This window comes from Daphnia pulex, chromosome 1, assembly GCF_021134715.1.
Source record: "Daphnia pulex isolate KAP4 chromosome 1, ASM2113471v1".
Lineage (NCBI taxonomy): Eukaryota > Metazoa > Arthropoda > Branchiopoda > Diplostraca > Daphniidae > Daphnia > Daphnia pulex.
The window spans coordinates 7,824,248-7,839,434 of record NC_060017.1 but is presented as its reverse complement, the minus strand read 5'-3'; the positions used below and the strand labels follow the sequence as shown (position 1 = coordinate 7,839,434).

The following is a 15,187-nucleotide window of genomic DNA, read 5'->3' as shown; positions in this document are numbered from 1 at the left end:
GGCGAAAAAATCCAGCCGGAAGCCCATCTTGGGTGGGTGTTTCTATTGTTGCTGGGCAGGCGCATACGACCCAATATATCCAATGCTGTTGCTGCTACTGCAGTTGTGGATTCGGCCAACTTCAATTAGCCGGAACCCTATCTCTTCTTCCGTCGTATTAAGGCATCGCCACTGCTGTGTGTGTGTTATTATATACTATAATAATGTAAAATGTTTTGTGCCTGTGATATCTATATCTGCGCTGGTATAATTCATTTCAAAAGTATATGGGCGGGGAGATGGCTCATTATTGCGGCGCAGAGGCACAAGAAGCTTAGCGAGAGAATCTAAGCTTCGCTTTCTCTCCCTTGATGATGGTCAAACTTTGCCATGCGATAATAAGCAGAGTCTCAGCACAGGTCCCCGGCCACATCGCCAGGGCTACACAACTATTATAATATGTGCACTACATACTACATACTAGAGCTAGACACCCCGTTCTAATTAGTTAGTCGCTTTTAGCAGCAAAATTTTCGTTGCAGGAAATTTTGAAGCTTCTCCCATTCCCACCAAGTTTCTCGCATACAAGAGTCACAAAGTTTTACTTGGAATGGCTGGCGCTGGCTGCTGCTGAAGAGCCGGAGGATTTTTCGAGTTGCTGCCCACGCCACGGACGTGCGGCGGAGGTTGGCCGTCCATTTCGTGGAAAGTTAACTGGGCCAGGAATCCGTTGAACACGTAGGGCGGCAGTAGAACGCCCGAGCTGAAATCACCGCCCAGTTGGAAACATGTAAAATGTTAGAATGTGTCAAACCAACCGTCTAATTTAGAAAATAAATTTAAAAAATCCTCACGTGAATTCAACGATGACGTCGGGCCCAAAAGTCACGAGCTGGACCGTCTCCTGTCCGCAGAGAGTCGAGTGGAGTCGGCCGTTAATCAGGACGCGAATAAAGTCGGTCCCGCAGCGCCTGTGTCAAACATCAAATTGGCGTAATCATTGAGGCGTAATCATAATCGTAACGAACTACATAAGATCTTTTTGGTATAATATTTACTGGGCGGGTAATTGAACCGAAGTAAAGTGAAGCGTCAGCGGCTGGAACGGCGACTGCAGAGCGACGTGGTATCGGCACGTCCGGTTGGGCGGGTAAAGTCCAGGGTAACCTGGACTGGCCATCCGACAAGTGTTGTTGTAGCGACCCTCCTTCAGGCAATCCGACTGCTGGTAGTGCCAATCGCAAACTATTTTTTTCCCCCCGACGACGACGACGACACGAAATGAATTAATGAAGCGCACACACGTCCATTATTATTATGACATTTCATTCAGTATTAAAATGATGTATAAACAGAATGGCTATATGGCTCTCGTCTCTCGCTGCGTAGATGGAGAGTCAATTGATTTAGACGGTTGCCGGGTTGCAACTTGGTCAATAAGCAAATGAGGTACGGAGAAGAGCAAAGGGGATAGCGAAAACGACTAGCCATTTCTAATGTGTACACACACACACACACAGACACACACACACGTATAGGAAATTACCTGAACCGTGAACGGGCGTCCCTCCGATTGTTTGCACGCCCAACGGAGCGGAATGCCCAATGGGCGTGAAACTGAAATGAGCCAACAGTTTGCCGCGTCTCGTCTTCTCCCCCGACCTGCCAAATGCGACACGCGCCAAATTTCCAAAATGATATTATCAACGTCCCGTTAGAGAGCCAGATGCTATGTCACACAAGTCAACAGATCACAACAATTGATGCAATCCATCAATCACCAACAGCATCAGCAGATGATAATGTGGACGGAAATGAGAAACGCTCCGACGTCATCTGACAATTATTCACGTGGGGGGGGTAGAAGTTGGCGTGGGCGGCCCATGAATAATGAGGTCCTACTCACTTGAGCACAAGTGTGGCCGGCGAAATGTCGTCGTCGGAGAAGAGGAGGGCCGGCGGTGAGTAGCGCTCGTTAGCCCCGCACAAAGTCCACGAATGCTGGTGCAGGTTGGGCGGCAGTTGCTGCTGGACAGAACCGGAAATGGCGCTTTCAATACTACTACCACCACTGCTACTACTTCCGCTGGTAATCCACTCCAATTGGCCGCCCGTGCACCTGCAGCGGAAATATTTAGCGCTTCATCCAGAAATAGAGAGAAAGAGAGAAATGATTTGGATCATTTTTACTTGGATTGGTTGAGGTGGCCAGTGTCGACGAGCCGGTAGATTTGCAACTCGATGCGGTAGCCGGGCTCGGGCAGGAGCCGGTACCAGCAGTGCTGATGTTCGTGCAGTTCCAGCGATTTGATTTGACCGTAGCGGAGACGTGAAGTCGAGTACAACTGGCGGGCATCCAGAGTGACGTTGCACACTGCGAAAAATAAGAGAAAGAAGAAGAAGAAGATGATGGCCGAAGAAGATTTACGGGTCGCCAAAAGGGATGGCCATAATAATAATAAAAAGAGAAAGAAGTCAGAAACAATAAATCCACGTCAGACATCATCATCATCATCAGAAGCTTAGAGAGAGAGAGAGACACGGGAGGCAAAAATCGGTTATGGGATGATGGATGGCGTCTAATGAGAAACGATTGCGCCAGCAGAGATAAGGCGACCTCGATTCCCCAGTTGGGCCTTTTTTGCGCATCAAAACAACAAACAACATCGCCCCTCTTCTTTTATTATTATTATTATGGATATTATATAGATATCTCCGCGCGATAGATCTTGTACTATCTGCGCAGTATTTTACGACGTGACTTTTCGGCGTCTATATACAGTATAGAGTCGGTCGGACGGCTAAATATTGATCAATAATTCAAAGGCAAGAGCCAACGCAATACAAGTGCACGGGGATATAGAAGCCGACACGAACGGGCAGCACACAATGACGTTTTTGTTCCCTTTTTGACCTCCCCACGGACCTTCAATCGCCATTTGAACAACCCCAGTAGAGAAAGAGAGAATAAGAACTACTATGTGTGGGTGTAACAGATTCGTTTTTAAACGCCCGATGACGGGCTGTCTGACGGCCAAATGTGAAATCGATAGACTTTTGATGGTCTTATTATTTTGATCGAAAATGTTTTCTGTCAAAACTGTCCACAATCATATCCCCCTGGACAATAAAACTGATAAAACTCGTGGGCTCGTTTCTTCTGGTGCCAATGAAGGGAATTATCATATCAGCCGCCGCCGATCAATAGTCGACGCGACGGCACTGCTGCTGGGAGGGGGGGAGACAATTCGTCGCACATTTCCCAGAAGAATAAGACAAACAACAATCGAAAAATATAGAAAGAAGATAGAAGAAGAGGCTCTCTCAACACTTTCGAGTGACACGTTGTTTGCTCTCCTAATATTCCATCGGCGAGAGAATAAAGAAAACAAAAAGAAAGAAAACAATCCTCGTCAAAACTCTTCAACAAAACCAACAACAGCACCAGCAGCTGCTTTTTATTCCGCCGGAATTTCATGGGAAAACAAGGAGCACCCAGCCGCAAGGCAGCAGCCATTTTTATTAGATTTTTATTTTTTTCATTTATTCGACTATATTAACGTAATATGCGAGTTTGTTTATTATTATTCGCTTGTCAAGCGATTCACACAACGACATAGGAAATAAAACGTCTGGCAAAAATCAAGAGACGTGCTTATTCGGCTGCTGTGTTGTGTATAGACCCTGTGTGTGTGCGGTCGTGATTCAATCAGCAGCTGACGCCCAACAACAACAACAACAAATGATGAATAGCGGCCGGAGCCATTTGGCATCAGTCATTTTGCTTGACTGGCACTTTCTTCCTTTTTTTCCCGACCGACATTGGAAGAAAAAGGAGGAAGATGATACTAAACCCTGTTCACGTCCGCAACTTTTTCCCAATCAGTCACTCACATCCCAATCGATTATTTCCCCCTTTTCTTCTTCTTCTTTTAGAATTTCAACGCTGTTTTTTTTTCATATTCTCCTTTTCTATATGCCCTGGGAACGGAATTCAATAAGCCCGGGGCTTTTTAGATTCTTTTGTCAACGTTATTTTTTCTTTAAAAAAAAAAAAATAAGAAGAAGAAATGACAATACGACACGGCAGTTACACGTTTCCATCGTTACGCAGCCGTTGAGCATTCCTCAATATAGTCCCGGCCCTGCACACATTTTCAATCGATCGTCTCTTAAGGAAAACGCTCATCCCCCTCCCCAAAAATACTCAAATTGAAAAATAGAAAATTGGAAAAATTGGTAGAAGAAACAAATTGAAACGCAAAGTTGATGCACCAACATGCAAAATGAAACTCGCTAGTACATGGCGTGTTGTCTACATCCGCACCACACGATCGTATTATACTCTGCCGTCAAAAGTTTCTTATATTTTCCCCATATAATAATAAAAAAACGAGTTTGACACATTTATTTGGTTCGACATGGCCATTGATGTTCAAACAGCATCCGGCCATTTATGTTGTTGTTGTTCATATTGTGATGGCTCCCCCTTCATCAACAGGATCGAGCGTTGCCGCTTTTATATTCTCTCGACGACGACGACAGAGTGAAGAATGTCGTGCAATATAGTCGAAAGTCGGAAAGTCAAGAGTCGGCAAACATGAGAAGCCAACTATATAACGCAGAGCAGGGTATAAGGGGATCGACGAGAGGACAAGTTGTTTGTGCAGACTAGACACAATCCGCTTCCGTGCCGTGGCAGCCGTGCCGTGCCGTGCTCTGTGTGATGACAAGGGAATATATTGATGATCAACTTTTCCTCCAGCTGGCAAAAGACGAAGCGCAATTGACGAGCATTCTCCAGCTCTACTACCCCGCCCGTCAAGGCTATTTGAATCAATTAAACCATCGATCGTGAGACCCATTTTGGGTCAGTTGTGCTGGAACGCCCGGGCCGGCTTTCTCATCTAACCGGCCCCGGCGTCACGTCCAGCATAGCAGCGACTACGCCAGCAGTTGACTCTCCGAGTTGTTTGTGTTGAGACATTTTTAAATTATTATTTTCGACGTCACCAAACGAAACTGGCCAATCAACGTCACGCCGGAATTCGTTGGCGCGGGAGTCAAACGAGTCTTTCGTCAGTCACACGTACATACCCAAAAGTCCGCCGGTTGGTTTACATCTAATGATGACGTCCGACTGGAGATCAGTAAGAATATAAGCCCCCCCAGCGCTGTTCTAAATACCAACGAGACAGATAATGAGACCGCAGAGGTTGGCTGCTGCCGGGCAGGATTTTCCAGCTTTTTTCTTTTATTTTCTGATCAAGACATTTGCCCTTCACCCCGGTGGAATATAAAAGAATCTGATGACATCCACGACCCCTCGCACAAGCTCAGCAAGGAGAGAGGAGGATAAAACCTCGTTCGTTCGTCGCATCCGTCGCAGGAATGACATCCGTTTCCTGGTTCGGTGCTGGTGGTGGCGAGGGACGAGTTTCTCTCTCTCTCTAAATCTGACATTCGCTCAAAAAGTGATTTGCTGGGCGCTGAGTTTACACGGTAGAACATGACTGATTGCGTCATTTAGTCAAATGATGTACGGCGAGGAGCAGTGTACAGCATCGGCTGCTAGCAACCAGTGTGCGTCGCAGATGAGAGCGAAGCCCTATCCATACACACACACACACACTGCAAATAAATCCCGGGAAATGTTGGATGAAAAGGCCAAAAATTATTACGAGACTCACTATACTATTATTTGGCTGCTGCCTTATGTCGGGATCTCTCAATTGATTCGAAAAATATTTCCGCCAGCGTTTGCTGTTGTATAAATAAAATACGCGGAGGAAAATAAAAAAATAGAGAAAAAGAGTCGCAATGTACATATATACAACAGAGAAACGTTAACTTGTGAAATTGCATCGTATTTTTGAGGGCGGGCTATACTAGAAGCTCTCGGCTGTTCCTGGGCAACGTGACATACAAGTTGCCGGGGAATTGCTACGCCTGTTAGGATGATTGAGTCAGACTTCTATAGATCGTATGTCATCCAAAACAGGAGCCAATCCGATTTTGGCAAAAGAAGAAGGAAAATTGGAAATGCGAGAGGCTAGCTGGCCCTGGCCAGCCAAAAAGAATAATACAAAATAAAGGTGTCTGTCGTGCCAGCTCTACTTTTGTGCTGTGTTGTCCCGGTCAAATGAATGGGGACAACAATGCGGTTTGTCGTGAAAGACGAGAGACGCTCCTAACGGCTATATTAGGAGCCTCCTTTTCTTTGGATCGATACGCGGTTAATTGGTTAACTCGATGAGTGGGTGGGGTGGGGGTTGACTTACTCTGGTCGCATTGTTGCTCCAGTCCACACTGGGCGCAGCGGTACGGGACCTTGGGACCGCACTGACAGGCTCCTGCGTGGGCACAGCAGGCGCACGTCTTCATATTCTTGTTGGCTCCTCCTTTGGCTCCTTGCGACTGCATGTGGTGATCCTGGCTGGAACAGGCGCACCCGCTGCTCGTCTTGGTCCACATGTCCACTTCACCTTTTCATCAATCGTTGGGCAATTTTTAAAAACAAAATGACAAATCAGCAATCAACTAAAAGCGAGTGACACATATTCAATCAACGGCGATAATAAATAAATAAATCACAGGCGACAGGAAGATATGTTTAATCATAATTGATTCGATATAGTTTCTGGCCAAATCGAGTGTTTCCTCCAGTTTCCTCTTGGTTGACAAACTCTTCATTTATAACAATCAAAACCCTCCACACAAAAAAGGAAAAGATAAAAATAACTTTTGAAAAACAACTTAACTAGACACACACACACAAAAGAGTTCGATCGATTGTTGGTGATTTGATTTTTTCTCCTGGCGTATAAATTCGTTCATCTGTGAACGTGTCTGGCGCTATATTTTTCAGGAGAGACTTTGTGTGTGGACGAGTTTGTCTTTTTATATTGTTGCGCTGACGATTGTCATTATTACTTCCGCCCTCCTGTGTGTATATGTAGTGGCCCCGCTGGCCTTTGTGCCTCTTCAACGACGGGCAGAAGAAGAAAAAGAAGAAAGAAGTCGACAAACAATGGGCAAACAGAAGAGAGAGCCCGCAGTTATTCTTCCAGCATTTTTCTCTCGACAAAAGAAAATGTCATCACTTATCAAAATACAATGGCGCCCCCCCAGTGAACACAAGTTCATTTTTATATCTCTTTTCTTTTTTAAAAAGAATATTTTTAAAATCCATTTTCCCTTTTTCTTAAATATTACTTTTAAAAGAAAGATGAAACTTACTGCGCGCTGTGACTCCGATGGTGGTCCAGACGAGATGGCCGGAATCGACGAAATCGCCGGATGCTGCTGTGCTCATTACCAGGCAATTGGCAATCAGCACGGCCAACGACAAGAAGATGAGCATTTTCACTTTGAATGGCAGTAAAAGTCTCACATCAGTCGACATTCCAGGAGCAGCAACTCGGCCGGACGATCCCATGTTGCCCGGCACACAACAGCAATTGTTGTTGGCCACTTTCACACCCCCACAGATTGTGTGTGTCACCTCTTTTCGATTCTTTTTTCACAGCGACACAACAAGTTTAAATCTATTGATTAGCTGCTGCTGCTGCTGGGTCGCACTGCACTCTATTTAACTGGTTCCGACGGCGTGCTGTTGTCCGAGGCCTGCACTGGACGTACACCGTGACCTTCTCATCTAATTCTTCTTCTTCTTCTTCTTCAGTTGATTCCGCACGCTGGTTTACCGCTTCAACTGCTGGCCTTTGGCTTGGACTTCCCATCCGGCGTGCACAGCAGCTCAACTGGCGGACGTCTGTCGTGCGGCACAGTCACAACACGAGTGAGCGATCGTTCTCCTTTGCTCCTTTTCACGTTCAATTGTTTTTATTCCTTCCCTCTGTCGTTTTCAATAGTTTAAAAGAGAGGTTGTTGGCTGGTGGCACTGGCTGGCCCTGGCTGCTGCTGTTGAACCGCCACTATACCCGCCATCCGGTCGTTTGTCACGCGAAAGGCTCCTCCTCCTTAACTCCTGCCTTCCGGAATTGGACTCGACTGTTTCCTGTTTCCTTCTTCTTTTTCTTTTTGTTTTAGTGGTTGCTCACCTTCTTCCACTCGACTGCGCTGTCGTGCAGCACAGCACTTGTCTCCTGGCGCAGTCGCCCTGCACACAAAAAGTGGAGAGAGAGAGACAAAATCATCAAAAATATTTTCCCAGGCTAATATGATTTTGTTTGTGTGTTGGAGACGGAAAGGGAATGCCATTTGGCTTCCGTACACACTGCAAACATTAAATAATAAAAATATTCGATTGTCTCCTCTCCTCCAGACTTGAGAAAGCGTTTGACATTTTTTTAAACGCCCCAGCATTTATGTTTTTGGGTTCTATCCACGCCAATCCTGAAGTGGGTGGGCGTGTTCCGTTTATTTGCACAACCGGAGGAAAGGAGAGATATAATTCTCTAGGGGGTTGGAAAGGACGGGAGAGAAACCGTGAACGACTATATTCAGATTCAGTCAAAAAGGAAAAAAACAAACAAACAAAATCGATTGAAAAGTGGCAAAACAAATCAAACATATTTATCCCTTTTTTTCTTTTCTTTCTTCCAACAAAACACATAAACAAAATAAAAGAAAAGAAAATTAGCATAGATCACGCAATTCTTCCGATCCATTTTGGGAAATATTTCAAATCGCCCGCGGTATTTATACATCAAATAGCTTAACTCAAAACCGATTACGTTTGGAATTGAATTTCGGTCGAAAGTGACGAACGCAAAAGCCCAATAAGTTTTTACCGGGGTAAAAGTGCTTGGCCTTTATTTATTTTTAAAAAAATTCTGTATATAATCCGATAATGTCTCGCTATTTAAACCTAAATGGAGGCCATATACATTAGCCCCTCCGTTTAGTTATGATGGGCCTCTGTCGTATCTATAAAAGACAAGAAGGCGGAGTGACTGGAATTTCATGACATGCAAATGATGTATAGCGGACAAGGCGATAACGGCCGTTCAGGATCTCCGAACACGAACGGCCGACAACTAAACCATCGAGTTCATCCCAGAGCTCACCGCTCTGACACGACAGACATATTAAAATTCACATAGCCTCTTACTATTAACCCAACAAAAATACCACCATTAACTTTGATCCTTGTCGTTTAAATAAATAGCTATAGCTGTATACACTAAAATAAAACGGAAATCAATGATATTGATCTTGAACGAACGACGGGCAATTTGTTTGAGGTTGCAAAAAAATCCTGGGTGATGGTCTGCAGGCAACTGCCAGCCCATCAAAAAAAAGGAAGAAGAAGAAAGAAATCGATCGACGATCCTGCGATCCTGCTGGGATCTATCCTCTAATAGCTCCGACCTATATATAGACTCGCGCGCTACTTATATTATAAATATATTACTGGCGACGTCTATAGATTGTTTCTTCTTCTTCTTTCTACTCGGCAACAGCCAAAACCCGAGGAAATATCGAAAAATAAAATCGCGAAAATATTTCGGGGCGTAATCGAATCCTGTAAATGACTCTAATTACCGTTATACAATATGCCAGCACTGATGCCATTATTATAAATGCCGAATATACATAATCAAGCGCGTATATATGATGCAGCTCTAATGTTTCAGTACTCGGCTCTTTTACACACAGCGACATCGCTCAATAATTGAATAGACTCAAATGTCTTTTCTCTTTTCTAAAAATCTAATAAATAGAAAAAAGAAGATTTCAATCGATAAATCAATAATTTGATAGATAGATGTACATATATTTCTTGCTCCTGTATATAGTCGGCAGTGGGGCCGGGGTTATATAATAGACGTGATTAGCATTATATCTATAGACGAGCTTCTTCTGGTGAGCTACCGCATCTCCCAGCGGCACACTCCGCCATCGATGGATCACTTTGCTTTTTTCCTAGTCCGCTGCTGTGCTGTGCCATATATAATATCTATCTAATAGCCGACGGCGGGTCTCTCTACATATACAAACGACGTACATGTACACTGCTTCATTTTGCCCATTGATTAAGACACGCGCGCGCTCGCAAGTGAAGCCGAACGGAAAATGGCAAATTAAAGGCGCCGAGATCAAAAACCCCCCCACCCATCCCGTCCCTTTTCTATTAGCTACATACTATATATACCTTTTGGATATAGATTTAATCAAATCTGATACAAACTAGCAGCAGCAGCAGCAGCAGCAGCGGTTAATTAACTTGTCTATAACTGATATGGGCGCAAAGAAGCGCGGCCCGGTTCGTTGATGCAACCTTTTTTCCTTATTTTATTTTTCGGCCCTAATAACCTTTTGGGGGGATTTATATATTAGATCTTTTTACATCCCCTTGCTGATGATGTTGTAAATATCTTAATTCTAAATACATATACAACGCCGTGTAACAGTAGACCCCCCGTATAGAAATTAATAATAAACTTGTATAATTATTCAATGGAATTTGATTACAATTCAAATATGATAAGAAAGTGTTGATTATAGCCGGAACTTTAACTATATAGTCATTCCGGCTGGGCCGATAAAAATAAAAAATAAAAAAGAAGAAGCCAATTGAGCCTGTGAAAGTTTACGTCCATATGTATAATTTCATTTGCCGTCAAATGCGTTCATAGAGTTCTAAACCGAGTTTTATTACTCCATCACGTTCCTCATGCCTTTCTGCCTGCCGGACTCTTTATATACCCGAGTTGACTTTTTGCCCAGCATCTGCTCTCCGCGCTAAAAAGAAAAGAAATGTATAGCCAAATAACGACTGGTGGACTGCTGCTGATGCTGGCCTTGTGGCTCAGCCACGGCACTTAACCCACCCACACACATTTATATACACTTTTCTTTTTTTCCCTTTTTCTTCTCTGTTTTATTTACACCGACGTGCTCCCGCTGGATATATAATATCCAGCGGCTCTCGCCGGATTACTCCTGTTTTTAGGATCTACCTTTTCTTCTCTCTAGAGCTTCTAATATAGACTAGTCCACTGTAACTGTGGTGGGTGTATTATATAACGTGTAGATTATTAGCTAGACATTTAGCTAAATATGATGACCATCAACTTGCTGCTACTCCGGCGCCAGCCAATGGGATAGCTAATACGGAACGTGTGAGCGGTCACGACTTTCCTAAATACTTTCATCCCTTTTTTTTTATTTTTCCCGTCATGCTGGACATGACGCCCAGTCTCGTCGGGACTTGTAATGTTTGCTTTACTGGTTAGAAGAAAAAAAGTCCAGTAGAAAACTTTTTTTCTCTGTTGCTGCTGTGTATACATAGCGATGGATGTAAATAACGAAATGTAATCCGACAAACGACACGGGTAGTATATATAAGGCGGAGAGTTGTTGATGTTGCAGACTCTCTGCTGGAGTTTGCTGCTGAGCTTATTTAATATTAGATGACACAATATTTTGTGTATATACTCCTCCTCCGCATTTTATTAGAACCAAAAATAATAATAATTTTTCACGACGAAACTTTTTCCCTTATATCATTAATTTCCTACTGAAATAATTCCCAGGATATATCTCCGGCTGGCCGCCTATATATTTATATGCTCAATGTTTACGTCATTCATATTTATACACGCGGATTAGATGAAAAGAGTCTAGAGAGCTATATACTGCGGCGTACATGTAATAAGTTATGTAGTGCTGCTGGATGGCCTTGTGCTGGATTTGCGGTTATATGTTCTATATCTCTCCATGTCGACATGTTTTATTGTTTTCCTCTATATGCAAATGCAATTCCGCTTGATTGGATGATACCGTTCATCCTTGATGTTGTACCGCGAATGGAACCAGCAAAAGACATTTTCGCTTATCCGTCCAAACGCCTAATGCTGGGCAGCAGAAGACACAAAAAACAATAATATATATATAAAGATATAATATATCCATCCATCACTTGAGGATGGAACAAGAGCGGCTGTGCCAACAAAACAAAAAAAGCCGATGGAAAATCAAAGGAACCAAACGGGCAGAATATCCTCCTGTCCTATACTCCTACGTCTCTAATATTCTTGTGTGTAGGAGCTAGGAGAAAAAAAAGAAAAAATCCCCGTTCGATCCTATAATATCCGCCTCTCCCCGTTTCATCCGCCGAATGATGTATATACGTGGAAAGGATATAAAGAAGAAGAAAGAAAAGGAAAAAAAATGGATATAGGAGAAATGGAGAAAGAAAAATATTTAGCCTAAATGAAAATGTAATCCAGCATGTCAGTGCTGGGGCCGTCCCCGTCGTCTCAAAGGGATTTAAAACCCGACGATCAAAAGCTCACGGTCGTCCCATAAGAAGAAGAAGAAGGTAAATGAATAATCCGCCCTTTGCTATATGCGCAACACAAGAGTCGCCCTCCTTTTCCTTCCATAATACGGTTATATACACACATATATACCATCCCTACCCAGTCATTCCTTTTTTAGGCTGTTGGATATATACATGCAAATATATAGTCCTACCGGGCTCCTTCACATCAGCAGGGTATACACACACATAGAAATTTACATAATGCACTACACACATAAATATATGCATCTATACAGATGTTATCATCCGCTTTTATCGAAGCGCATCGTGTACATAAAGGGAGAGAGGCCTGGAAATGATGAGAGTTGATCGGACGCAATATGACGTAATAAGAAGAACCCAGCAGCAGCCGGACGATTTGAAATGGCCACATTTTGACTTCTTTCTTCTTCGATGATGGGGATATACGCTGCTGTGTGTTCTTGGTGTAAACATGCGGAAACTTGGAATAAAAGAGGCGGAACAGAATAAAGAGAGAGAGCCATCGATCGTCCATCAGCAGCCCACCAGCACACACGTCTTTAGATATATTTTTCTGGGGCTCAGGAATAAAAAAAGATTTTTTAAAAAGGGGGGGCTGCTGGAATAAGTGCCTAATAGGCTGAGCTGATGCACAACATTTTCTTTTTCTCTCTCTCGATGCTGATGCAGACGTCCCCCTTTTAAATATGGATGGAGAATATAATCTCAATGCCATGACGTCATGTCTCTGTCTAGCTCTTTATAGGATATAACCAGATACCTTTTTGGGTGCGGACGGGTTCGCATTCAAAAGGATTTGGCGGCGAATAAAAGGACACACGTGCCGTGACATTCAACAAACAATTAATATTGAATCAATGTCCGCTGTCTGTCTGTATCAGTAGTATATGTAAATGTACTGCTGTGATTAATTGATTAACGGCGGATTTTGACCTGATTCAAACAGATAAGACGTCATCGTCGACCATCTTATCAATTCAAATCGACTTTTAATTGTTATTATGGGATCTAATTATTTATAGCCAGTAGCTATCCTATTTCCATGCAAAAGTTTGCGTATAATACATATAAATATAGATCTGCGCATATACTACCTTAATAGATTCCTTGTTATTCGCATAGTAATGTTATAAAGTATTGTTTCAGTTGGGGGTTAACAAGTCTGTGTGTATTGTGTGTTTATTGTCTGTGTGTTTCCACTTAAATAGTTATAGATGTATGAATGAATTAACTGCAGTTATTGACACTGGTAAAAGAGCCTATATAAAAGGATAGTCTTATATTGTTATATATAGATCAGCACCATCAGCTATATTTCAACTCGGCAGAATTTCCCGGTGCCCTTATTATTCAAATCTTTGTTGTCGTTTATTATGTGTGTTGATTGCTCGCTTGTATTATATTAACCTAGGCTATAAGCTGTTAACCACAATCTGGCCCGAACCGATTTCAATGGCCAATACCAAGACGCACAATGATACACAATAGTGACGACGATATAACAATGCGTCTATTATATACCTTATAATATAATAGCCAAAGTGATCCTTAAATAAATAGAGTCTATACGCTTTCCGTTCAAAATCCTCCCCTTGGGGGTTTCCCTTGCTCCTATTCTTCTTTTGACGACACGTGAAAAGAAAAACTGCTGATGGTGCTGATGAATGGCCCACGTATAAAAACGTCATCCCGGCTATTATTCTTCAGATTTTCCAGCACGACATTCAAAAAATTGATAATAATAGAAATGTGAACATAATATAGGCTAACGTCAAAATTGTAATAAAAATTGCGTCGTCTGTTTCAAATTGTATTTTGATGGTTATTCAGCCAGCATCAGAGTCGGTTTAAAAATTTTCGGCTTTACAGGCCTATATCAAAAGAAACAAGAATATATAAGGGGTGATCGTCGGTATTATATATATAAGGTAATGGAAACCGCGACTGTGGGGAATAATATCACCATGCAGGATCGTTGTCCTGCTATCCTATCGATGTGTGTTGTGTCTGATGGAATAATCTATTGGAGATCCACTTATATTCGGCCACGTTATATAGACACTCGAAAAAGAATATCAAGCGCGCCAGTGAACCTGTCGTTTTGATAGAGATTATTATATTATGCTCTGCTCTGCGCTCTCTATTACTTTGTATAGTTGTGCTGGATATATAGGCCTATATCGGTCGACGACGCTCTATAATACCCATCGGGACGTGCCGTCACGCACAGGACACCAGCACCCAGTCCAGCACCAGTCCAGCACACAAGTCATCATATCTTTATATATATAGGAGTCTATAGAGCCAAAAGGGAAGGCCGGACGGATCTATGCTGCTGGACGTGCTGGCATTGTATTTTCGGCACCGGGCGCTTATATAAATCATCCAGAACATCACGTCGCCTGCTGATCCTATTTCTCCTCTTTTCGACAGCAGCAGAGTCCCTCGTTTTATTCCTCTCATATACAGCACAGACACACACACCGAGAAGAATAAACTATTTGATAGATAAAAGGACATGTGAGACTGTGCTGTGTCGAACCAATCCCACTGTGTACACACAGCACACGGCCCAGCACAGTGTATCAATTCGACGTCCGTCGAGAAAGGACGTGCCGTTTCGCCACGGTCTCCACACTACACATAAAAGATTAGCTCTCGACACACAGCACAAGAGGCTCAGTGTAGCAAAGGACAAAAGCTCAGCAGCAAATAGATAAAAGGCCTCGTCGATGGTCTATACTATGTAAGAATGACCTATAGGAAAAGTATAGACACTCTCCATCTTCTCTTTTGTCGATTTAGATATTATGTGGACAACTGCGCAGGATATAGAACAAGCAGGGCCGTCACGGACGACGTCGACAGCAAAGGGACGTGATGATCTTGCGGTCACGCAGTATATAGAGCGACAGCACACCGTCGTCTGTC

General features: G+C 43.2%; 1 protein-coding gene across 1 annotated transcript in view; it reads right to left on the bottom strand.

Moving 5' to 3' along the window:
• LOC124205613 overlaps positions 1-15,187 on the bottom strand; it is a 29,117-nt gene that overhangs the window by 3,077 nt on the left and 10,853 nt on the right. Inside the window, exons 2-9 of the mRNA XM_046603098.1 lie at positions 7,219-8,101; positions 6,261-6,464; positions 2,170-2,353; positions 1,886-2,098; positions 1,526-1,641; positions 1,038-1,224; positions 834-950; positions 585-742 (exon numbers count right to left, since the gene is read on the bottom strand). Of these exons, the coding sequence (XP_046459054.1) occupies positions 585-742; positions 834-950; positions 1,038-1,224; positions 1,526-1,641; positions 1,886-2,098; positions 2,170-2,353; positions 6,261-6,464; positions 7,219-7,417 (1,378 nt within the window). The 5' untranslated portion in view covers positions 7,418-8,101. The remainder of the gene's footprint in view (positions 1-584; positions 743-833; positions 951-1,037; positions 1,225-1,525; positions 1,642-1,885; positions 2,099-2,169; positions 2,354-6,260; positions 6,465-7,218; positions 8,102-15,187) is intronic.